Source organism: Passer domesticus, chromosome 19 (genome assembly GCF_036417665.1).
Source record: "Passer domesticus isolate bPasDom1 chromosome 19, bPasDom1.hap1, whole genome shotgun sequence".
NCBI lineage: Eukaryota > Metazoa > Chordata > Aves > Passeriformes > Passeridae > Passer > Passer domesticus.
The window spans coordinates 4,039,571-4,065,007 of record NC_087492.1 but is presented as its reverse complement, the minus strand read 5'-3'; the positions used below and the strand labels follow the sequence as shown (position 1 = coordinate 4,065,007).

The 25,437-nt window shown below is 48.8% G+C and overlaps 2 protein-coding genes across 2 annotated transcripts in view; one reads left to right on the top strand and one right to left on the bottom strand.

The window, feature by feature from the left end:
- Positions 1 to 22,594, top strand: part of TAOK1 (TAO kinase 1) — a 69,748-nt gene extending 47,154 nt beyond the window's left edge. Inside the window, exons 13-20 of the mRNA XM_064395069.1 lie at positions 273 to 407; positions 991 to 1,227; positions 1,988 to 2,116; positions 3,668 to 3,871; positions 4,347 to 4,586; positions 8,542 to 8,754; positions 9,839 to 10,021; positions 13,445 to 22,594. Of these exons, the coding sequence (XP_064251139.1) occupies positions 273 to 407; positions 991 to 1,227; positions 1,988 to 2,116; positions 3,668 to 3,871; positions 4,347 to 4,586; positions 8,542 to 8,754; positions 9,839 to 10,021; positions 13,445 to 13,906 (1,803 nt within the window). The 3' untranslated portion in view covers positions 13,907 to 22,594. The remainder of the gene's footprint in view (positions 1 to 272; positions 408 to 990; positions 1,228 to 1,987; positions 2,117 to 3,667; positions 3,872 to 4,346; positions 4,587 to 8,541; positions 8,755 to 9,838; positions 10,022 to 13,444) is intronic.
- On the bottom strand, positions 21,344 to 25,434 carry ABHD15 (abhydrolase domain containing 15). Its single transcript, XM_064395078.1, has 2 exons — positions 24,340 to 25,434; positions 21,344 to 23,111 (listed from the first exon to the last, which is right to left on the bottom strand). The coding sequence occupies exons 1-2, from the start codon at positions 25,425 to 25,427 to the stop codon at positions 22,634 to 22,636; spliced, it is 1,566 nt and encodes a 521-aa protein (XP_064251148.1). The 5' UTR covers positions 25,428 to 25,434; the 3' UTR covers positions 21,344 to 22,633.
- Between the last annotated feature and the right edge of the window lie 3 nt (positions 25,435 to 25,437).

Here is a 25,437-nt window from a genome sequence, read left to right as displayed (position 1 = left end):
GCAGTAAACTGTTTAACTCACCTTTCAGTTTTCCATTATTTTTCCTCATATCCAGCTTTGGTTAGTAATAAAAATTCAGTATGAAATTTCTGAAAGCAAATGTTGTAGGTCAGAACTCCTTTTGCAGTATATACCTTCATCAGCAGGAAGATCTTTCAGGGCTGATGAATGTAAAACGCTTTTTTTCTTCCTTTCAAATAAAAAGACCAAAATTAAAAATCTTTAGTAACACAGTTTCTCTTTATTCTCTGACATTAACATTTGCTGATAAGGAGGAAGAGAACTACAGAGAGGAGTCGGATCCTCGGACAAGGGCATCAGAACCCCAGTCTCCTCCCCAAGTATCTCGCCACAAGTCTCATTATCGCAACCGAGAGCACTTTGCTACCATACGCACAGCGTCGCTGGTACGTGGAGGGCTGGTCTGGGGAGAGCTCTGCACGAGGGGATGCTCTGAGCACAGCTCTGTGCAACTTCTCAGAGCTTTCAGAATATCGCCACAGTATGAGCTGTCTTCATTGACTGAGATGCTGTCACTGAAATAATTTAGCGTCAGTTAATAAAAGCTTCAGTGAGATACCTGGGCAAATGTAATTTGTGTATATTAAATATTTTAGGTCTCAAATCCAATGTGCCCTGTAGAATATAGGAAACCATTTATAGTAATAAGCTGGTTTTTATTTTCATATGCATATTATGAATATTTGTGGGTGCGTGTATGTATCCACCCTCATTGTATTAGGCTAAAAGGCCGTTATTTAGTACCAGCTTTATAACAATTGTACTGTTTTTCTGCTGGAGCCCATGTGAGCTTATCTCCTACAGCAGAATTGAGTTTTTAATCTGCTCTGCTGCCATTAGGATGTGTGCTTTTCTTCACAACAAAATCATATTTCTTAACTGAATCGTTTTCTTTTGTGGTTTGAAGACTGCTGAAAAGCAGATTAAGCAGCATTAACTTCCTCTGGCCCGGTGTGGTTATCTTCCTAGGTGACAAGGCAAATGCAAGAACATGAGCAAGACTCTGAGCTCCGAGAGCAGATGTCTGGCTATAAACGTATGAGAAGGCAGCACCAGAAGCAACTGATGGCATTAGAGAATAAACTGAAGGCAGAGATGGACGAGCACCGCCTCAGGTTGGACAAAGATCTTGAAACGCAGCGTAACAATTTTGCTGCAGAAATGGAAAAGCTAATTAAAAAGCATCAAGCAGCCATGGAAAAAGAGGTAGGAGGTTATGGTTTATCAGACCAACCCATGTTTGTTAATTACATTGAATTGTCCACTTCCCCTCACTGGTGCAGAGATGACAGTGTGGACTCTGAGATGTCTTGTTTTCAGGAGCCAAGCAAATTGCTAATTAGAAAAAGGTTAATACATCACCTCCTTACACTAAGGGTTATGTAACTAGAGAAAAGGTATGTCCTTCACGGCAGTGGGTTGTACTGAATGTTAGAATCCTGACCCCAGAAAAAACACGGAGGGTTTTCCTCTCTCTTGCCATGTCTGTGCTGTCAATAATTGCCTGCCATTGAGTGTTGTGGAGGCAGATTAGCCTGCGGAGAAATGTGCCAGCTACACTTAAATGTTCACTGTCCAGTTGTGTATGGATATGGGGGGGGCTATGCTTTTAAATAATTGATAATGAAGTGGTGCTGCCTACAGCAGTTATTATAGATTTTTGTTCATCTCTGATCTCTCAGTGGAAGGCTGAGGATATAGTTTATCATAAGGTTTTGACTTTTTTAGGCAAGATTAGCTGAACAATAGTGCTGAGGGAATGTGGCACTGGAGGAGGACTCTGCTGGGTGCCTTGTTGGGATGGGGAGTGAGGAGAGAGTGAGGACAAGCTCCTCTGACTTGGACTTGTCCAGAGACGTGGTGAATGTTGTGGTGACTACCATGAATTCTGGGTCTTGAGGCTGAAATTGGACATGAGCTATAATCCATTGGGACTCAGACTGACTTGCTGCTGGATTTGCTGTAGGCTAAAGTGATGGCCAATGAAGAGAAGAAGTTCCAACAGCATATTCAGGCCCAACAGAAAAAAGAATTGAACAGTTTCCTGGAGTCCCAGAAGAGAGAATATAAACTCCGTAAAGAGCAGCTGAAAGAGGTAATTCATCTCCAGTGAGAAATGTGTGATACAATGTGAGAGTGAAAATAAAAGTGGCACTGCACCACAGAGCTTCCACAGGATTGCAGCGAGTTCTGCATTTCATGAGCAGAGTCCTGTGTGTACTATATTTGTTCCATCTCTTTGACCTTTGATTAAGAGAATTTATTTTTTTAGTTAGTTGTTGGTAACTGTATGTTTATCTTATGAAAGTACAAACCTCTCCATTGTTTAATGCTGCTTTTTAGCCAGAAACATGCAAAGTTGGCCATCCTAAGGAATGAAAAACGTTTATGAAAGGTCATGAAGATTTTTCTCACACATTGTTGTTGCAGGTAGTGGCCATTCCCTGTAGCAGTTAGTGAAGTTTCTTATCACTTAATGACATTCCTGCACAGGAGCAAGAGAACAGAGCAGTAAAGATGATCTGCATTTTTTGTAGGGAAAATACCTGTAAAGCACTATTCATTTTAATGGAGAAAGCTGTGTAATTACTTATTAGTCACTGCATTTTAGTGAAAATCAAGATCTCTGTGAAATGCAGAGAAACTGTAGAATCAAACTTCCTGATTCTTTTTGTGGAGTGACTGAAACCGTAAGCACTATAAATAATTTTTTTGAAAGAGCCATTTAATGCTCAACCATCAACTTGTATGACACAACTTTGGAACTAGCTCTAAAGGGAAATATTCCCAAACATAGGCATTTCCCAGGAGAAAAAAAAGGCTAAAGAGCAGCAGAGCCAAGAAAGATCTAACAAAAACTACAGTAGCGTGGGCTCTTTATAATAACATAGAATCTTTTCCTAAGTGGGCAGTAGATCACAGAGCACCAAGAAACACTGATGAAATACAGAGGAGTTCTGTCTCATACTTCAGTTGAAATGTATCACAAGTCTTAATTACTGCATGGGCATCTCTAGTATGCAATTCAAGCAAGCAGAGTCTTTTACCAAAGATACTTTAAGCTATGTAGTACAAATGTGGAAACTCTGTAAGTTTTACCTGTGAACTTCTTTACATTGTTTTTGTGTGTTGTGGCATCTCAATGAGCAGCTCTGCCTTGATGAGTTACTGTAAAATGAGTATGTGCTCTCATCAAGCAAGACACAAAAAATTTTCTGATGTGCTTCATGTGGTTGGAGTTCTGTTTGAACAACAGGACATGAACACTTCACTTCTCTCAGTCCTTTGGAAGTCTGTAAAAATGTTTACCAGGCAGTATGGCAGTACCTCCAAGTGTTTTCAGTGGCAACCCCTCATTTTGACATTTTCAGCTGATACATAGGTCTGGAAACTGTGGACATAAACCAGTATTTTGGCCAGTGGGGGAAAAAAAGCTGTATTTGAATCTGTTCCACTGTGATTTGTCTCCTGGTATTTCCTTAGTGTTCCTTATGTGATGTGATGCATTTTGAAGAGGCTGAGATGGCACCAAACTTGAGAAGAGAGAGTAGAACATAGTTCAGTAGTTTATTAGTCAGGTCAGTCCAGTTCATGGCCAAAAATCTTAATGTAACTATTCCACAATTAATCGCCTTGCGATTATCAGGAGCTGAATGAAAACCAGAGCACTCCAAAGAAGGAGAAGCAGGAGTGGCTCTCTAAGCAGAAGGAGAACATCCAGCATTTCCAGGCAGAAGAAGAGGCCAACTTACTGAGGCGTCAGAGGCAGTACTTGGAGCTGGAGTGTCGCCGCTTCAAGAGACGGATGCTCCTGGGCCGCCACAACCTGGAGCAGGACCTGGTGCGGGAGGTAAGGGAACAGGCACAGATGGGACCTGGATGCACCTCTGTGAAGTGCATCTCACCTGCAGTCCACTCAAATCAAACAGAAGGGTTTGTTACCACATCCAAAGTGTTGTGGTAGAACAATGGTTGGATGTTTTGCAGTGCCATCTGGTAATCCCTGTGGCATCCAGTGTACAGGTTAATGCCCTATTGCAGGAGAATTGTTAGGTCCAAAAAGTCATCAGACACAACAGTTAACAGAAAATGCTTACTGTGAATCCTGTTGAGCATCTAGAACAGGAAGAAGAAAAGTGAAATGAGGAAGGAAAAATTACCGGTGGCGTTGCTGTCTGCTGCTGATAAGACCAAGAAACTCTGTGGTCTGTCCTCAGATGCCTTGGGAAGAGAAATGCCCTTGTGAACAAAGTGAAATGTCACTTTGTCAACGGAAATCCAAGTAAGTACAAAGAACCTAATAATTCCCTCTGTCCTCCTGCTAGGAGCTAAACAAAAGGCAGACACAGAAGGACCTGGAGCACGCCATGCTGCTGCGTCAGCACGAGTCCATGCAGGAGCTGGAGTTCCGCCATCTCAGCACCATCCAGAAGATGCGCTGCGAGCTGATCCGGCTCCAGCACCAGACCGAGCTCACCAACCAGCTGGAGTACAACAAGCGCCGGGAGCGGGAGCTGCGGCGCAAGCACGTCATGGAGGTCCGGCAGCAGCCCAAGAGCCTGAAGGTACTCAGTGCTGCAGGAGCTCTGCAGGTGCTCAGTGCTGCAGGAGCTCTGCAGGTGCTCAGTGCTGCAGGAGCTCTGCAGGTGCTCAGTGCTGTAGGAGCTCTGCAGGTGCTCGGTGGTGCAGGAGCTCTGCAGGTACTCAGTGGTGCAGGAGCTCTGCAGGTACTCAGTGGTGCAGGAGCTCTGAAGGTGCTCAGTGCTGTAGGAGCTCTGCAGGTGCTCGGTGGTGTAGGAGCTCTGCAGGTGCTCGGTGGTGTAGGAGCTCTGCAGGTGCTCGGTGGTGTAGGAGCTCTGCAGGTGCTCGGTGGTGTAGGAGCTCTGCAGGTGCTCGGTGGTGTAGGAGCTCTGCAGGTGCTCGGTGGTGTAGGAGCTCTGAAGGTGCTCAGTGGTGCAGGAGCTCTGCAGGTGCTCAGTGCTGTAGGAGCTCTGCAGGTGCTCAGTGCTGTAGGAGCTCTGAAGGTACTATGTGGTGTAGGAATGCCAGTGGGAGCTGGTGTTAATGGAAAAGTGGTCCATGGAAGAGTGGTCCATTACAGCCCTTTTACAGTACAGGCAAGGCCAAGGTGATTTGAAGCTCATTAACTTGAAGAGCACCATAGTGGTGCTCAGCATTACAGGGTATTGCAGGAAGGCCACAGCAGCACTAGTCCCTCCTCTTCTTTGAAAAGCTCTTCTCAGCAATGTCCCTCCTTTCTGGGGTAGTTTTAAATGCATTTAATGTTCACGGTATTCTTTTTTTTCCACCTCCTACACCATTTTCTGATCCTTGTCTCTCCCATGTACAAAAATAAAATCAGTATTTCTGTAATGAAGCAGTCTCATTTAAAAACAAAACCCAAAAGCTTTTTGTTGCTGTGTGCATCAAAATGAACTTCACTCAGTCTTGGGTAACTCACCTGGTTAGTGTTTTTGTATTAAAGCTGGCATGGTGGCAAGTGGGGAGGGGAAAGAGAGAGACACCAGCCAAGTGCAGTGTCCTCAGGAAGCGCCTGGCACTGACCTTTGCTGTTTGTCTCTTCTGGGTTTCTCATGCTGCCCTTGTAGCTCTGGTGGCTGACCAGAATTATAGGGCCTCTGTGATTGAGGCTTTTAGTGTTTTTGTTTAAGCCTTCACTTCATCCGAAGAAGTCCAGTGGTTTATTTTGAAGTGTCTGAGAAGGGTGTATAAGGCCTTTCACAAAGCTGCCTGGTACATTTCCTTTGAGGAGGCAGACTTCTTCTCTCCACCCAGTGTTCAGCTGTGCCAGTAACAAAACGAGTGTATGGCATACTGAGCATGGGGTTTCTTTGTTGTTCTACATTTTTCCTCCTCATGATATTCTCCATCTGACTTAGTTTTCACCACCTGCAAGTTATCTTCTTAAAGAGAAAATAACCAACTTGAAAACATAACTTCAGAAAAGAAAGAATTGTACCTGAATTGTCAATATTAGAATAATATTAAATAGTGAAAACCTGGCTTGTGAGAACAAGGGACCATCTGATCACTGTTGAGAATCTCCAAGGATATAGTGTATAAATAGCAGATGACTTCACAGGGAAGCTGTGCTGCACTCTGAGCTGAATAAAACTGAAGCAGCTGTATTAGGTTGATCCTTCTGAGATTAGCATGAATGAGTTCTGCCTCCCCAAGGTGATGTGGTGCAAACACGAGTGGGCAGCATGTCCGTTCTCCTTCCCTGGCTGCTGTCAGGGCAGCAGGATCTGTGGTACTTCTGTGCTGCAGGGGCTTGGCTGCCTTCACACCTCTGCAGGCTCTGCAGCCCCTTCCCTTTTCCAGGGAGGACAGGGCTGGAGCGTTTTGCAGGGAGCATGGAAAGCTTGCACTTTGCTTTGCATGGCTGTTCTGTGATTAGTGAAGGATTTCAGGCTTGAGCTGTCAATCCTGCACCTTTGCATACAGGCAGTGCTAACAGCAGAGCCCTGGACAACCGTTGGGTTTGTAGCACAATCCCCTCTTTATCGAGGCTGTTCTCTAGCATTAACTCCTTCTCCTGCCTCTGACTAATGCAGGCAAGTATTCTTAATTGAATAGATAATTTGACCATTTGTTCAGTTTCTCTCCCCAGCAACGTTTTCCCTCAAGGGCACATTTCAGGCTTTCCCTTTGTTATTTAGTGAGGCTCTTTGTCCTAGAAGCAGGTTTTTAACGGTCAGTGTCTGTTCTATGACAGCACCAGAAGGACCCATAACTAGAATTCACCCTTCAGTGAAAACGGCTGTTATTATTTCGAGTGTGTTAATTGTGATGCAAATACCCTCTTGCTGGTATTTCACAATACTAGGTCAAAATGATCTTGTCAGAAGTCTGACTGGAAATCTTACTCCTCCCTTCTGTTTCCTGTTGTTAAAGCCTTTGGATTGGGAGCCTGTAAACAGTTTGGTGTCCCAGCAAGACTTCACAAAAAATGAGGACAAAATAGGTTGATAGTGTTTTGCTGTGACCAGGTCCCTGATGGGAATGTGTAACCTGCTGACACTTCCCTTAAGGGCAGTGAGAAACAACCTTAAAGGTTTCCTGGAAGGAAATAACTTTCTGTGAAATTTAGAAAGGTTAAAAGTGATGCATTCCTCTTCATGATACATGTTTTGATTTGAATGAAACCCATCTTTGTCCTGTTCTCTGCATCAGGTTAGCAAAGTGTTTTTGTTCTTTTATGCAGCAAAGTGTGCTTGGGCTGGGGGTGTTGTTTGATCCCACTGCACCTTTTGAGGTGGCTGCAAGTGCTGTGCTTTTCACATGCCCTGCTGAGCCCTGAGTTAGTGCCAGGAGCAGGCAGTGGAGGGGCTGATTTGGCCATGCACAGAGATCTGCCTCACTGGTTCACATCCCAGAGCTCTTCCAACATGCTCAGACAGGAGTCTGGTCCTGTGCTCTGTGCCTCTAGTGCTTCAGGATTTGGCATGGTGCCTAACAGTGGGAAGGCCCTTGTGTATGATTTTAGTGATTTGTGTTTATTTATTTGTTTATTCTTACCATGGTGAACTTGACCATCTGTCAATTAACCGTCATCACTCATCACTTCTGGGTTTTGCTTTGTGAGTAGTATCCCTGCCATAGAAGGATACAGAGAACTCCGGAATACCCTTCTTTTCAGGATCTTGAAACACTTAGTACAAGTTAAACTTCACAGGCTGCTCTGAAGGCAGGTAAAAAATAATTTCTTCAAGGTCATACAGCAAACCTGGATCCCAATACCTTTTCCAGGATTGGTGTCCCCCAACCCTATGTGCAATCACAGCTGTCTTTCTAAACAATACAGAGATGTTAGCAAGTGCAAAGGGAGGAAAACTCCATTTCCAGTAAGCCTCCAGTGGGACTGGGGAATTGTTTTGTTTGCTAGACTGACACAGTACTGCTGTTTTGTGGTGTGCATTTTATAACATCTAGTCTTTTTTGGGTTTCTTTATGAAAACCAGGCTCATAATATCAAGGGTTAGAATACATCTTATATTCATCAAACCCTCGATGGAAAAAGCATTGCTCTTTTTTCCTGTCCTTTCCCATGCACCAGATCTGCTTCTTTTCATAACATTAAGTGCTGTTCGTATATATGTGCCATACAAGCACAGTCGTGTAAGTATGGCTTTTGGTGCTAATAAATATTAGTCCTGTCCCTCAAGAACTTTTCTTGAAAAGCAACACCCAGGACTGGATTCAGTCCAGTGACAAATGTGAGGCTCTTTGTGCAGAGACAGCTGTATTTAGGCTGGAGCTTTGTTATAAAAGTGTCTGTATTCTAATTGTTTTGCACAGTAGCAGTGTCAAAGCAGCTGCAGCAATAGTCATTGCCTCTTGTGTATTTTGCTTCCCTCCTTGCACTGTAGATGTTAATATACATTTGTGGATTCTTGAACTCATATCCTTAATGTAATCCTAAATATCCATTTGAATGGATATTTCGCTCATTTGAAACATGCTGGTTTTTTCTTTGTGTCCCCTCCATCTTTCCAGTCAAAAGAACTACAGATAAAGAAGCAGTTTCAGGATACATGCAAGATCCAAACCAGACAGTACAAAGCACTGAGAAACCATCTGCTGGAGACCACGCCAAAGAGTGAACATAAAGCTGTCCTCAAACGGCTCAAGGAGGAGCAGACCCGGAAGCTGGCTATCCTGGCTGAGCAGTATGATCACAGCATTAATGAAATGCTCTCTACACAAGCTGTGAGTCGCCTCCAAGGGACCCAGGGTTCCTCAGCCAAAGAGGGATGTTTGCATTTTAACCGCTCTGTATCCTGACAGCAGGCTTTCTGCTTCCTTGCTGCACACGCCATTCCCTGCACAGTCCTTCCTCTGTGTTTAGAAAGCAGAGTTCAAACCCAGAGGAAAGACCTACCACCCCCTCCAGGCAGGCTGAAGCTGAAGCTGCTGTTGTAGAGATGCAAAGTGATGCATCTGTGTGACCAGTGGACTGCTTTTGCATGAAATGTGGCAACATAAACATCCCTGTTAGAGCATCATTACATAGCATGCAACTGGCTATCTTTAACTCATTTAGATTTTGATTTGTTGGTGATACCAACCCAAGCATGTGCCACCAGTGGAAGATGCTCATTGAGTCATGGAGGAGTCCACAGTTTTGACCGTAAATCTGAGGTCAAAGTGTTGTAAAAGTTCTGTGGTTCCTTCTTTAAGAGATTCCTTTAAGGAATGACCATATGAGCAATGCTTCAAATCCTTGCTACAGCTTAATGTGCACTTTTCTTTGCAATTCTTGCATATTGCATCCTGCTCACATCACTTTGTACACAAATTTAACACTGTGAGGCAGGGTAGCTGGCTTCATTTATGATGGGAAGATTAAAAGTTCACTATCATGTTGCTTTTAGGTTTATTTCATTATATCCTTCTGCCCAAAGTCCTGCATTGACAGGGCTCTGGACTTAAGTCTCCTGGGTAGAGGTAATTGGTTAATCCAGTTGAATAGAGCAAGAGAGCTTCTCTTTGCCTCTAGCAAAAGGAGAGCTGAGGATGTTTGCACCTCCAGCAGTCTGGTATCTGCAGTGTGGATCGTGGTTCCTGAGGCGCCACTGCTCATCAGCATCACTTGCATCAGTGCTGTGGGCTCACTGTCACCAGTCTTTGTCACTATAGATCCTCTGTTCAGCCAAGCCAAGTACAATAGAGACCAATTGTATTGCTAAGAAAACAATGTCCCAGCCCATTCTCCCCCTCCCCTCGGTCCTCCCCTGGAGTGTCAGCAGTGGTTACCCCATGGTGAAACGTCTCTATTGTCTGTCTTTCCCAGCTGCGTTTGGATGAGGCACAGGAAGCAGAGTGCCAGGTTTTGAAGATGCAGCTGCAGCAAGAATTGGAGCTGCTGAACGCATATCAGAGTAAAATCAAGATGCAGGCAGAAGCCCAGCATGATCGGGAGCTGCGTGATCTTGAGCAGAGGGTGTCCCTCCGCCGGGCCCTCCTGGAGCAGAAGGTAAAGTGGGCATGTGAGCATCCTAAGCACACTCCATATTTCAGATCTTAAATTCCATGTATCAGTGAAAGATAAACTGCTCTTACTTTGCTGTATATAGTAGCACAGATCATTTGGGTGTTTGTCTCTCTGGGGTTGAAAGCTCAGTGACACACAGACTAAACTTTCTGCCAGCTCGGGCCTCCTGTGTGAGCAGCTTCTGGCTGGGATAGAGCTGCCTGAATTGTGCCAGAGGGGGATGTGCCTCTCTGGGCAGAAGGGGGAGAGAACTGTACTGTCTGCCTCTGAGCTGGAGATTGGCTGTCCTGGCCTCTCACAGAGCAGACAGTAACAACATAAGGCTGGGGGCTGCAGTGTCCCTATGAAATTGTGTCTTATGAGCAAACTCAAGTAGCCAAAGCTACAGCTATGGTGCATCTGCTGGTCCCCAGATCTCAGCTTTAGTTGGCTATGTGTATTCAGGTGCTTCTTGTTGAAGTTTGCTTCAGCTGCAATGCTAGATATGTGTGCAGAATTGTGAGTGGCCTACACAGACCAAGGGAAAGGAAATGCACCAAAAACTGGTGAGAGGAAATAAACTGTCAGCCTTCCTCCTGCAGTTGTTTTCCCTTTGGACTTGCCCTGTAGATGTCAGCCATTGCCATTCATACAACATTTCCCAATTTTGTTCATCAGTGTGTAATAAATTAGGTGATTACTCTGTGGCGTCGAGGTTCTTTACACTGAAATTCTTCCAGGGGCTGATGGATGGATGCTGGGATAGTCCACAGAGCACTGCTCCACCTCACGGCCAGGCAAGGGAGCACCCCCAAGGAGGCAGCACAGTCCTGTTGGGCTTTGGTCTCTGCAAGGAGGCAGTTGCTCTCAGAAAGTAGATGAATTTGTGAAAGCAGAGTTCCTGAGTGTCATTCATGTGCAGTAGCTGTCTTTAGACACCACTGCTAGTTATTTTGGTCGCAGCTCCCGTTACAGCCTGGCACGAGCATGGATTTATCTGGAGGTGCATTGCCCTCTGGTGGCATGAGCAGCTCGGGGAGGAAGTGCCACAGTGAGCCAGTGCTCCCTGCTCTGTGGGAGCAGCAAATAGTGTTAGAAGCTGCAGTGAGACCAGCGAGTCAAAGAAACCCACATCAACCAATAATGTTGTAGAGTCTTCCTCTGTGTACCAGGATTGAAGTCTCTGTGCATGGACAACCCCTGTGCAGGGGATAAGAAGCTTAGCAATACTAAATTTCACAGGGAGAAAAACAGATAAAAATATCATCTAACATGATTTTCTGTATGTTTGTGTCCCTATATTGCCTTAGAATAGCAAAAAAATTGATGGTGCTTCAGCTTTCCTAGGTTCCTGTAGCAATATGTGCAGTTTTGGCACATGAAAATCACAGGTCATGCACCAGCAGTGAGACCTTGGTGGGGTTCCAATCACTTGGCAGTGACTCAAGGGCAAACACGTGGGTCCAGAGGCAGACACATCATTGTTTTGCAGGGGTATTTTTTGGAAGGAGAGGTGACGTTCTGTTTTTGTAAGAACTAAGAGTTGTGAGTTTTCTGGTGTGGGTCCCTCAGCGATGTCACCTGGTGTTTGCTGGCATGTTCTAACTGAAGCTGGCAACCAGAGAAAGGGCAGGTATGTGCACAAGATGAATGTCTGCATTTATATGCACAAATAAATGTGTAGCCTGTGGCAAAGTCAGTCCCTGGTGTTCAGTAATAAACCAGATTCCAGAAGTTAGTGTATGCATAGAAATCTGCTTCCTTTTCAGCAGGCTGCCCTTTACTTCTGGTGGTGCCCATCACCATAACTCACCAGAGCCTGTGTGTCATGTCCAACCCTGGAGTAAGGAGGGAGTAGCCAAACCCCATTGATGTGAAATGTTGTTTGTATTGCACCAGCATGAGCATGTCCCAAGAGTGTCTTTAAGAGAGTTCAGATTTAGTCATTTCCTTCCCACATGCCTCAGACACTTCGTTTCAGAGTGGTTTGAGTGATGTCACTTTAACAAAGTGTCAGGCCTTTCAGTGAAGTTCAGTTGCACCAAGTCCTCTGTGTTGCACTGTCACTGAAAATGGTGACATGCTGAAGACATTGAGAAAGGAGGATTCTACTGAGATAGCAGGACAGGAAAAAACAAGCAGAGCATTTTAAAGAGCTAATGTTAGAGAAGGTACCTTCTTCTTCCACTGCCTTTGTGGCTTTCAGCAGGAATAGTGAGCAGGGCTGCTCAGTGCACAGCCTGTCACTCACCTAGAGTAACAGGCAAGTGGAGAAGGAGTTTCTGAAAGCCCCAAATGGCTCAGGAGATGACTCATGCTGGAGCAGATTGTTTCCTCAATTCCAGATGAAATTGCTTTGCATATTCCCTGACTCAGGCAGGAGAGTGCTTACAAGTACAAGGCTCTGCCTGGTGCCTTCAGCACAGACCCAGATAACACCTCTTGGCCATGTTGCTGCTGACAGCAGGGAGATGCCAGTGAGCTGTGCTGTAAGTCTTGGCTCCTGCTTTTTCCCCATTTGGTCTTTTTCACTGAGGCCAAAAGAAGCTTTTTCAGTGCTGGCAAGAAGATAATGGGTTTTGGTTCTCCACCTGACTGCAAAGATTTCAATAAGAAAGGCTTTCATCCCTGTCTGATGGGTGTCAGGAGGCCATAGTCCTGTGTTTTCAGTACTTATAGTGCTGATCCCAGTGCCTCTACCAAAGTAGTCTTGGAAACCAATTTGGAACAGTCTTATGGGGGGAAAATTGGACTTGCCAGCTTGCATATGATGTAGCTAATAATCTGCCACACAACTCAAACAGCACTGCCTGTGTCCTTCAGCCACACACCCTGGAAAAAGTATCAGGGCAGTGAAATATGAGAAAACCAAATTAGGAAAGGGCTAGATAGGAGGTGATAAATACATGAGCTAAGAAAATCTGGCCAGTGAACATTAGAGAGGAAGCTGAATGTGGGCTTGTGCATTGAATCCTAGAGAAAACAGCAGTCATCATGATAATCATCATTAGATTCAGCTACAGACACTGAAGGTCACCATGAGCTGTGTTGGCAGGCTGTACCTGAAGGTGCTTTCCCAGTAGGCATCTATGGAAGCTGAAGACTTTGCTGTATCTCAGAAGATTAACCTGTGTCAGGCTGCTGTTATCAGATTCGCATCCCTCAAATTTCACGTATTCACCAGGGAACAGGGACCAACACCCTCCAACTGGTGTTCACCATGCTTCGGCCTGTGTGGGTCCTTGAGACTTAACCCTTAAAAAATTCACCCTTTTGTGTTCAGAACAGACTGCATGTCCATGGACATCTGATCTAGAGCCAGTTTCCTGCACAAACACAGGAACAAGTCCCTCAGTAGCTGTTACAGGTCCTCCAGAGGCTGTGCCAGTCCTGCTGCTACAGACTGTCTCTTTTTTTTGTTCCTAGATTGAGGAGGAGATGCTGGCGTTGCAGAACGAGCGCACCGAGCGGATACGAAGCCTGCTGGAGCGTCAAGCTCGCGAGATCGAAGCCTTTGACTCAGAAAGCATGAGGCTAGGTTTTAGTAATATGGTTCTTTCTAATCTCTCCCCCGAGGCGTTCAGCCACAGCTACCCGGGAGCTTCTGGCTGGTCCCACAATCCTACTGGGGGTGCAGGACCTCACTGGGGTCATCCCATGGGTGGCCCACCACAAGCTTGGGGCCATCCAATGCAAGGTGGACCTCAGCCATGGGGTCACCCCTCGGGGCCCATGCAGGGGGTACCTCGAAGTAGTGCTATAGGGGTCCGCAACAGCCCCCAGGCTCTGAGGCGGACAGCTTCTGGGGGACGGACGGAGCAGGGCATGAGCAGGAGCACAAGTGTTACTTCACAAATATCCAATGGTTCACACATGTCTTATACATAACTTAAACAATAACTGAGGGTGGCAATTCCACTGGAGCTGTCTGCCAACAGAAACTGCCTACAGACACCAGCCCAGCAGCCTCCTCAGTGCGGTGCTGACGTGTGGAAGCTGGGTGCACATGGAATATTGTATTCATTTTGTAAAGCGTTACGTTTTGTGTTTACTAACTGGGATGTCATAGTATTTGGCTGCAGGGTTTTGGGGGGTGGTTTTTGGTTTTTTGTTTTGTTGTTGGGTTTTTTTTGTTTTTGTTTTTGGGTTTTTTTTACTTTTTGGAGGGGTCTTGGGAGGGCATCTGAGAAATATATGCAATTAGTCAGAAGAGTTGGCTGGTGGTCATCATACTGACAGGACAGAAGGGCCTCAGACTGCCCTCATCATGCCATCCATGTAGGAAGTCTGAGGGAGAATGGAGACCTCTTCCCATGTCCATGAATTTCGATCTGCCACCCTGCAAAAACCAGGCAAGCTGCCTTTAAACCAACATCCAGGGGAGGAACAGCTGGATCTTCTGTTCCATTTTTATTTGTCATTAAATTGGATACATTTCTAGGGTATTGCCTCTGCCAAGAGGCATTTTTAATGAGCTGTATGTGAGGAAGAAGGTGAGAAGAGAGGCCAAGAGACACCAGGGCTCACTCAACAGGGCCCTTCTACCCAAGTGCGCGCTCCGTGTCGTGTGACTTTCTCTCAGAAGGCACTGGTCAGCTTCCTTAGAACTCTGTAGGTAAACCTGTCTGGGGGGAACAGGCTAGGAATGTTTGAAATGGTCTGTCTGCTTTGGCACTCCCTGACTGTGCTGCTGGTAGCTCAGATGAGGTTGGGCAGAGGAGCGTAAGTAATGCACTTGTACAGCTAATACTGTGACATCTCATTTTAGCTAAGCATCAGAATAATTCTTGGAGCCCAGCGTAGTACTTTTTGCTCCATTCAGAAATGTTTAGACTTTTCAGCCAATCAGTCTCAAATGCCAGAGGTGTTTTGAAGGATGCCATAGTCACAAAATGCCATTGATCGGGTTTTTCATTATTACACTACATCCACCAATTTATTACCTTTTTGGCTTGTTGCAATTTCCTGTTTACATGTAGCGTGTAGCCAACTGTTGAAATGTTTAGTTGCCATGGTGTACCAGGAGGAGCTGAGCCAATGACTCTTTCCCAGCTGATGACTAACCCACATCACCACTGTAGATCTTGCTGCATGTGAGGCTCCTTTTTTATTATTTTCATTGCTGCAATACTTCACAACTTTTACAGTCCCTAGAGATGCTGTGATATTTTGGCAGCATATCACACCATGTGAGAAGGCACTACTTCCAGAGGGCTCATTGGAGCTGCTGTACTACTGAAAGGAAGCAAAGGAGGTTATGAAATCCATACAGTGATAAAAGGTCAGGGAGTCTTATAACTGAATGACTTTGTTGGCATCTTGTCATCCCTTAATGCTGGGAACCAGAGATGCCCTCATGCTCTCGTGCCAGTGCCAGGACGATCTCGGTCAGCCAGGACTGTGGGAAGAGCAGGTAGATGAAGTTTGGTTTGAGGCAAAGGTTTCTGTCTTGGGGACTGACCAGCCAGAGTTCTTTGTAAATGTTTTTCCTTGCACACTAATCATCTTGAAGAAAACACTAGCTGCTAACTCTAGGATTTGCCTTTACTATGTTTATAGGGCTCAAAAGCGAGGTTTTCCGAATGTGTTTGTCCACGTGACATATTTATATAGTAAATAGTGTCTCGCTGCTGTTCAGTATCGACAGGGCAGCGTTCTTCATTAGCTAAATTAACATCCACTCCCAATCCTTAACTCTCTGCCAGTGTCCAGTGAGTACAGCTGGGATTTCTAGCATTGTGATGTAGCGTGTCACTCTAATAGAAGATGGAAACTCTACCAAAACATGTTTGAGCAGCCCCTTTGTAAGGAGTTTTGTTGTACTAACAGTTGACAGAAGCCTGGGAGGAGGTGTGGGTCCCATGGAGGTGCCTCTGGATGCTCCTGGGGGCAAGTGGTGACTGTGAATTGTCCTGTCCTTTCCTCTGCTATGTTTTTATGTGGAATTGGATGTTTTGGGGTCACTCTTTTGCATTGCAGTGTTGTTGAAATGAAGCGAAACTCATTTAGCAAAGGTACCTGTGTTTTCTTAGGTTTGGAAGGAGAGACAAAACCAAAATGAAAGGCCAAAATTGTACTGGGGTTCACCATGTGATTGTGGAGGGTGTGCCCAGAGCATGGTGCTAACACAGCATTTTGAGTTCAGCTCCTCTATCCCAAACAGCAGCAGCTACAGTGGGGACAGGCTATACCTGCAAGTTCAGTGGGTTCATTCTTCTGCTTCTGTTATGGTTTGAATTTGGTCAAAGTCTCTGGCTTAAATTGAGCTACTTCAACAGAATTCTCTCAACACATCTATTTGTGTAATGTCAAGCATGACTGAATGCTGAATCCAAATGATGGCTATCCCATATTGGCTTTTTTGTATTCAAAAAGAATTGTGTAGTAACCATTTTTACATGTATATCATGTGCAGACCTGGACTATTCCAACAAGTTAATATTTTAATTAAAATAGTTTGCAAAAACTGATTCAGATCAACTGGTCTAAATGTGTGTGTCCCTGTGTGTACGTGGGGGAAGAAAAGCTGTCCCAAAACTGCCTGATCTCAAGAGGAAGCACCTCATACACAGCTGTAGCCGGAGGAACTCAGGGTCAGGCTGTGCCTTGGAGGTGTTTGAGGAGGCCCTTGGTGTTGAGAATTTTAATGTATCTCAGGTTTATTTCTGAGATACATGAACAACTGTGCACTAGAGAGATGCAAACACTCTCTGAATCAGTTTGCAAACTCTTATTTTTAAAAGTAAAGCATTTTAAAAAGTAAGGCCAATTGCTCCGTGTTGTGCTCATTGCAGTCATGCCCTAACTTCGGTTTTTAAATTACTGTAATCTGTAAATTGTGGAAACTACTCCAGTACCTCAGCAAAGATGTTCTCTTGCATCTCTTACGTTCATATTTAACACTGGGGAACTCTTCTGTGTGGACTACTTGCAAACTTTATTGCGGTATTTCTAAATCACCAGCTTGACCCCTGAAATCTCTTTTCTGTGGTTATTTTTCTCTCCCCTCTGCAAAGACCTAAAGTTCTGGTGTAGCTTAGCCCAGAGATGGAAAAAAACCCAGAGTAGCCAGCATTTTTACCTCTTTCTGATTCAAATTTCCTTTGATTTTATTTAAAATGAGTAAAAGGGACCACATTTTCTTTGTTTTCCATGGTCCCAGGGAGCCAGCAGCCACCTCTCCCTTCCATGTTGAACATTACGTGCATTCTTCCTTGGATGCAGCACTGAAATGGAGGCCACAGCTCTGTTTCACCTGCATTCCCTCCAAGCCTGTGAACTTCAAAGAGGTTGAACAACTAAATACGTGGTGTGATACCAAACTTTCCACAGAAAAATTCCCTGCAGCCATTACTTGCCTGGCTTGGGGCCAGGCTGGCATCGCTCTGTGTCCCACCCAGCCCTCCTGCGCCGGAAGAACGGGCACTGCACACTCTCTGTGACCTGCACGGGGGTGCAGCCAGGGCAGTCCTGGGGCTGTGCTGTTGTTTAAAGCCCCAGGACCCCTCGCCTCCAGGCTCCCAGCCCCTCAACCCTGCTTACGTGCCATTTCTTGAGAGGCAATAAATCCTATCGTACCACTGTCTACCATTACTCTGTTGAATACGCACATCTCTCTGGATATATATATGGTATCTCATTTGTATATATTTATATACTCTGTATGTACGTGTGTGTGTGGGTATAGGTGCACACACACCTCATGCTGTGCATTTCTGTCAGGGCACTTCAGTTCTGCTGTTCTTTAGCGCTCCTGTTTGTGAGCAAAAGCAACCCCTCAGCAGGGCTCTCGGGGCGAGGGCACAGGCTGTGCTAGGGCTGAACCCTCGCTGAAGTGCAGCCCTGGTAATTGCAGCTTGCTTTTTCTGGGGCATGTGAGGGTAGGTAGCTGCTGCGGGTGTGCTTTGAAGAAGAGAAGGGAGCTTCCTGAGGGTACCAGAAAGTCACAAGGCAGCAGAGAAGCAAACAAGATGGTTTAGCGATAGGCAAGCAGTGGAGGCAATGTAGGGATCTGCTGGGGAGGCGGCGAGTGGGCCGGTGAAGTGCTCAGCAGGCTGAGCTCAGAGTCCCCAGCTGCATCTCACCACGAAAGTTCACAAGCCCGGCACGGTCTCTGCTCACTGCACTGGCACTGGCTTTTGGCAGTCCTGAGGTGGAGCCGCCGCTAGCTCTGAACACCGACCGCCTTGGCGTGTGTCTGATACCTGGAGGTTCTTAGGTTGTGTGGAGGGGCAAAAGAGAAGCTAAGTTGGAAGATTTTTAAGTACATGTGTGTGTACTTACAGGCTTACGGTCTGTACATCCATATACACACACAGAGATGCTCGTGGTTCATTCTTTATCCTGCTTAGGCCTGTGTGCTTTGTTACTCAAGTCCAGCCAGCAGCGGACAGCCTCGTTCCTCTCCTGGGTGCTTGCTCTGCAGTTCTAGTAAATCTTGCCCTGGTCTTTCTCATAGTAGAGGGGTGAGTGCCATGCTGGACACCACCAGCTCCTCAAGCTGTGAAGACCCTTCTGACCTTCTCCTTTGTCCTCTACAGACCCCATCTTAGGGAGGCATTTGACAGTTCAGGGGATAAGCAGTTCTCACATGTGTCAGGTCATGCATTTCCCCCAAGGACGCCCCACCAGCTCAGCAGAATGCCAACCCTGGGCTCTCTTTGTGCTGCTGGAGAATTCAGAGGCAACATTCCCCGTCCCTTCTGGAAGGACTCTTGCAAGATTTTTAGGAGAGACTCAAGTTTGATTGGGTCATTCTTACCCTTTCCCAAGGAGTAGTGTTGTCTTTACCTGTGCTCCTGCCTGTAGGATGTTCCCACCCCAGTGCTGGCCCGCAGTGAGCCCAGAACCACATGCCAGGGGCAGAGGAGCAGTGGATATCCAGGCAGGGATGCTGGTCACTGTCCCTCTGCTGTGGTTGTTTGAGTTTGCACTTTTACAAATCGATTGAGCCGAAGTCTTTTGATGAATATATGTCAGGCGCTTTGGAGGATTGGGGCTTGCTGTTTACAGCCAGAAAATAAGAAAACCTGATAGATCTAGTGGTTTTAGTAAACATCACCCCACCAGGGAGCAGTGGCAGCAGGTAACCCAGGTTCCTGTTGCACAATGAAGTTCAGCCAGCTGGGGCTGTGATGCTGCCTGCTGCATCCCTGCCCCCTTCTCCGGGGGAAGGAGAGCCCTTTGTCAGCTAGAGAGGGACTTAGTAAATCGGATTTGCCAGCAAACAAGCACCTTAACCATTGAGCTGTGGGTCTCAATACTTGCACTTCACCTGAAGGCTCCCTGGCGGGGAGAAGGCAGTTTGGTTCATGACCATTGGCTCTGCACCTGCCTGGCATCCTCAAAACATCCTTAAGCCATGTCCTAGGGAAAATAAGACCCCAGAATCAGCTCCCACTCTCTTTGCTTTCTCTGAGTGCACACAGTGAGACCAGGAACCAGGAGGGCCGAGCCTTGCCCCCACGGATGTGAACAAACCCTGGAGGAGAAACTTCTCCCCACCTTGCCCCTCCGGCCCCCTGCCCCGCTCCCCACCCTTGAGTACGGGTACCTCAGAACATGCACAGTTTGAATTTTCACTGACAATTAGTTTAATTATTGTCAGTGAAAAGAATTGTAATTATCTGTAAATATGTAGTTAACAAATTGACCTAGTTTCTGTATTTTTTAAGTTTTTGTACTAAAATTTATAGATACAGTATGTGCCAGCTAGCAAAAAGCTACTGTAATTGCCAGTCGTAGTTCAGCATGCACCTAATCCCTGAGACTTGTCCAGTGATGCTGTAAGGAATTTGTGCTTAAATATTGCGAGCTGGGGAGGCCAACAGCCACTGGCCTGGGGCTTTTGGCTTCCAGCCTCTGGCTGGGTTTTCCCTGCTGGCTGTGTGGAACCTCCTTCCCTTGGGCGTGTGTACCGCACGGAGGGCAGTGCGAGGGACAGAGCGGTGGCTTTGGGCTTGCTCTGGAGCTGAACTCAACGGGAACCAAGTTCAGGTTCTTTGCTGCAGTTTAATACCGGCTTGTGACTATGTTTTTCAATCTCTAGAAATGATCTGTTTTTCCCCTTCCAACTGTTTTTGTCTTAAGCCCGAGTTCATCTAAATCTACTGGAGGAAAACAAAAATAAAAACAACAACAAAACAAAAAAAGACTTTGATTTGAGGTCGTTGCCTGCTTTTAGTGCCAGGATCACACATTTCTATGGCAACTCTGAGCTCAGCAGAGTGCAGAAATCAGTGCAGGGTTGTTGACAAGCTGAAGTCGGCGGCCGCTGCCTCTGCACAGCTCTGGCAGAGCCTGACTGTGGCTGGTGGCAGCTGCCAAGGGCGAGTTTGGGGGTGCAGCGTGGTGGCTTGTGGGGGTCCCGGTGTCCCTGCCCCACTGCAGCTGGCTTGCCCTGCAAGACCTGCTGAGTGAGGGGTGGGCTCCTAGGAATGGTCAGGGTCAGTGCTCCGTGTCCTGTGGCAGAGGCAAGCCTGTGAGTCAGTAGCTGTGCTGAGCATCCCGGGAAGCTGCGAGCAGAGGAGTCTGAGCACCAGTGAGGCCGAGCTCTCCGGGTCTGGTTGTCCTGGAGGTTGTAGGGAATGGGAGCTTTTAAGGATTCGAGGATTAGAGAAGGAGAGGCAGACGTGCGTGTACGGGTTTGGCTTTTAGCAAGCAAACCACCCGCTTCCTTTCTTCAGCTTTTCTTCCCTCCTAACCCCCCTGCAGCTCTTCCCCCTGCTTGCTTGGAACAGGAACATTTTTTTTACCTGCCTAGAAACAGCTAAAAGATTGGGGGGGGGGGGCAGCCCTGATGTAAATAATTAACGTTGCAAAGTGAAGTGTGTATAACATAAAAGGCTACAGCCCTTTGGTGACTTGTAAATGCTTTGAGAAGGTTGTGGCATGACGTGGAGGGGCCAAGCGACCTGCCCGGCCCCGCAGCCATCGCTGCCCCACCGCCACCGCGGGGCCGGGGGGTCGGCATGGGACGGGGGACACCCCAGGCCCCTCGGCCGTGGGACCCCCCCTCTGTGTAGTGGATGGGAGGGTAGCGTAACGTGTGTAATACGGATAGGAGAAGCTGTGTGAGGTGTGTATAGTGTATATTTTTTAAAAATAGCTTGCTTGTGTTGTGAAGATTTTAAAGACAAACTTGAGAATTCTAGCCTAACTATTAACACAAGTTTAACATCAGTTACCCCACTGGGTTCAGAGCCTCTTGAATGTATATTCCTTTTTGTAACCTAAATGACCTATTCTTCTACCAGTCAGCCAGACATCCTATTTATATTTTTAATTTTATATATTACTTTCCATTTGTTTTCATTATTTCCAGCATGTTTCTGGGTTTGGGTTTTTTGTTTGTTTGGGGGGGGGGGTTGTTTCTTTTTGCACAAGAACTGTGTGAAGTCAAGGAAATGTTAACTCAAACCTGGTATTTTCCAACCTGTTCCCCCTCCCCTTCCTCTCCTCCACCCCTGTTGTGGTTTTTTTTTTCTTTCTTCCGCCAACAGTTTGGGATTTTTCTGGGCTGGGATGCAGCGGGTGGGAGGAGGGGATGGCTCTTTTCCATTTGCAGCTTTTGTGCAAATGCCAGGTCTTTTTGCCAGTCAACTAAAAAAATGCTTCACTTGCTGGTTGCTTTAAAAAGGAAAAAAAAAATTAAATAAAAAAACAAAAATGTAACCTTATCAGTGCGATGTAGACCCCGGCGGGAGGAGGGGAAGTGCACACCTGTAGCCACACACCTCTAGCTTTGGCTGCAAAACAAAAGCAAACCTTTCCTGGCGAGGAGGTGAGCACAGGGCAGCTGCTGCCCGACCCCGAGCAGGGTTTGTGGGGCACGAGCTCCGTGCGCGGCCGGGCTCGGAGCCGTGCGGGAGCGCCGTGCCTTGGCCTTGCTCTTCCTGCCTCTTCACGTGCACAAACCCAAGAGCTGCCTGCTGATGACAGCGAAGCTGTTGCTGCTTTTCCTCTCCTCCTTCTCCTCCTCTTCCTCCTCTCCCCCTCCCCAAGGAGGTCCAGCTCCCCAGCAAGAGCTCACCCAGCGCCATGGCCGTTTGCTCTGGGGCATCATCCAGGTACGGCCAAGCCCGGCCGGCCCCGTGCTGTGCCACAGAGCATTAGATAGAAAAAAACACACACATATCTGCTGTTTTACTATGAACACTGGTCTGAGGTTTCCAGGCTCAGCACCACGGTGATGGGCCATGAAGGATTTAACCAGGGGAATTAAACTCCTTCTTGCTTCCGTGTCTGGTAGCACCAGCTGGTATGAGTGAATCTACAGGTGTGCGTTTTCCTTCTTGTAGAAAATGCCACGAGCACTAACTGGTAAGGCTTAATGTACAGTATATTGTCAGTATTCTGGTATTCTTCTGGTTCAACATACATTATAGCTCATATATAACCTGTATTAATTGTATAGATTGTGCATTTAAAGCTGTTACCAAGTTGTCAGAAAATAAGAGAAGAGAAAAAAAAAATAAGGTCATATGTAATATTTTGTTTGTAAGTATCCTTTGTATCATAGCAAAGGAAATGTTAAAAAAAAAAATCAACTGTAATAAAGTAATTTTAGTACACGGAGTGTCTGCCTGCCTTTGTGAGACCCTGCCCCAGGGGGGGCTACCGCGTGTAGGACCTCTGCCAGGTGAACAGGGGGGGCTCAGCCGGGGGACCCCCCCACCTGCGGGGCCGCGGCAGCCCCTTCCTCCTCTCCTCCGTCCGCAGGAACTCGGCCATGGCCCTGAAATATTCCAGCACGGCCTCGTGGGCCCAGCAGCGCCCGGGCCCCCGGCGGGGGAAGCCGCAGTGCCCCCCGTGCGGGGTCAGCAGCAGGAAGAAGTAGGGGCTGCTGCGGAAGAGCTCCGTGGGCAGGCTGCGGGCCGGGGGGCCGCGCACGGGGTCATCGGCGCTGCAGAGGCACAGCACCGGCACCGCCGCCTCGTCCGCGTCGCGCAGGGGCTCGTTCCGCTCCCAGTAGCTCTCCCAGCTGGTGGGGCGGCTCCGAGTCCGGCAGAAGAGGGTTTCCTCCAGCTCCCGCAGCGAGCGGCTGCCCAGGAGCCTGTCCATGTCCACCACCTCGGCCAGGGCCCCCGCGTACCTGCGGGGATGGGGCGGCCGCCGTGGGCTTGGAGGTGCAGGGATGCTGCCGGGGGCTGGGGGCAGTGGGGACACTGCTGGGGACTTGGGGGTGTTGCCATGGGTGGGGGGATATGGGGATGCTGGCTGGGATGGGAGCCACAGAGAATGTTGGCCAGGGCTGGGGCATGCTGCTGTGGTGGTGGAGGGTCACAGGGATGCTGCCATGGGGGTGTCACCAGCTTGTGTGCCCATGGGCTGCTCCACAGTCCTGGCCCTGCACACAGAGGAACAGGGGTGACCTCGGCTGCCCCAGCCCTCCAGAGTGGCTTAGGAGACTCATCCCAGCCCCTTGCCAGGGATCCTGGAGGGTCCCCACAGCGCAGCCTGGGTGCCATGACAACGGGAGGCCAGCACTCCTGCTTTGTTACCGTGACAGCAGCATTTGCAGTGGGAATCAGGAAATAGGGAGGGGGGAGACTCTCTGCTGCCCACCCCCCAATACCCCATCCCTGCAGTAAGCACTGGACCTTGCTGTACCCATCTGGGGTTTGCTGCAGCGTCACCTGTCACCTGTTTGTCCCTATGTTTTGGGGTTTACCCGCAATTTTTGGCTCCCATCTGCCCTCCTGCAAGATCTCTTTGCCCCCACAAGCTCTCATCACCCCCCAGGGAAGTGCCCACTTGCTCAAGGCCTTGGCCCAGGGCAGTTTGTCTCCTGTCTCAGCCAGTGCAATCCACTTGAGCCTGGCTGTGTTGGGCAATAGAGAACCCAGACTCCTTGGGAAGGGACAGCAGCAGTCGCAGCCCCCAGCCCAGCTGTGGGGTGGCATCACAGTCCCCCCCCCCAGGGCCAACAGGAGGGTCAGGTGTTGGGGACAAGGGGCACTGCAGGGAGAGGGGCCAGCCCCACTCACCCCTCAGGGTCCAAAACTAAACAGGAGCTTCACCAACTCCTCCCAGGAAGATTGTGAGACCCTGCCCCAGATCTCCCAGCTCAGGAACCCCAAGATGCTGCCGCAGCCCCAGCCAGGCTGGGGACACCTGTGGTGGCCCAGCTGGCCCCATGGCAGCCGGCTCCAGGCTGGTGTTCATTAACCAGCACATTTTGCTGCCCTCAGCACCTCTGCCCCTGCACTGGGGCTCCCGGTGTCAACAGCAGCACCCACCCCATGCACACCCCCAGGGATGACTGAGGGGCTCCCGGGGTACCCCCATCCACCTCCCCAAGCCCAAGCGACTGCACTGACCTGCTCAATCCCTGCTTGAGGTGGAGGAGCAGCGGCCACTCGTAAAGCCAGGGCATCCTGGCCTCAAACCAGTCCCGGCCACGGAAGATGGGGGAGAGGCAGGCGGCGGCGGCCAGGCGGCTGGAGGAGCCGCTCTCGCCCAGGTAGGCGAGCAGCAGCCCCGAGCCCGAGCCCTCGCTGACGGCCAGCAGAGAGGCAGACGGGTGCCGGCACCGCAGGTAGGTCACAGCCTCCCGCAGGTCCCCGGGGTCCCCGAAGGGCTGGAGCCGGGGGGTGGTGAGGGGGCAGCCGTTGTGGCCCCGGCGGTTGAAGATGACGGGGATGAAGCCCCGCTCCAGCGCCCGCAGCCCCAGCTGCAGCAGCCCCCCCGTCACCTTCCCGGCAGCGTTGGGAATGAGCAGCAGCACTGGGCTGGAGACCCCCCCGCCGCCACCCACAGCCCCCCACGGCCCCACCAACCAGTCCAGGGCCACCAGCCCAGCGTCAGAGAGCTGCAGGAGCTCACGGGCCACCAGCGGCTCCGGCTCAGGTGGCTGCAGGAGCTGCCACAGCATCTGGAGCTGGGGCCAGCACGGCCACGGCCAGCGTCCCCCCCGCAGCGCCGCTGACCGCCCCAAGCTCCGCACCAGGTGCTGGGCCAGAGCCGAGGGCTTGCACAGCAGCCGGCAGTGCCCCGAGCCCTCCTCGGCCATGAAGGGGATCCCCTCCTCCTCCTCCTCCTCCTCCTCATCGTCCTCGTCCTCCTCTCCCACGTCTCCAGGCACCTCCAGCCTCCCTGCCCAAAGGCGCCAAGCCAGGAGGCCCAGCCCCATGAGCACGGCGGCTGCGGCCACCAAAGCCTCCGGGGACAGCATGGAGGCGGCAGGAGCCTCCGCCGGCAGCCCCGATGGTCGGCGGCTCGCAGAGCGACGGCGGGGCCGTGCTGGGAAAGCCCGGCCCCGGGGCTGGGCAAACAGCAGGGCTGTGCCGGGGATGGCGTGAGCGGCCGCCAGCAGGGCCAAGGGGACTGGGTGAAACGGGAGGGACACGTGGCCAAGCCCTGCCTGGCGCCGCAGGGGTTGAAGCCCCTGCAGCCACAGACCCTCCATGGGCGCAGGA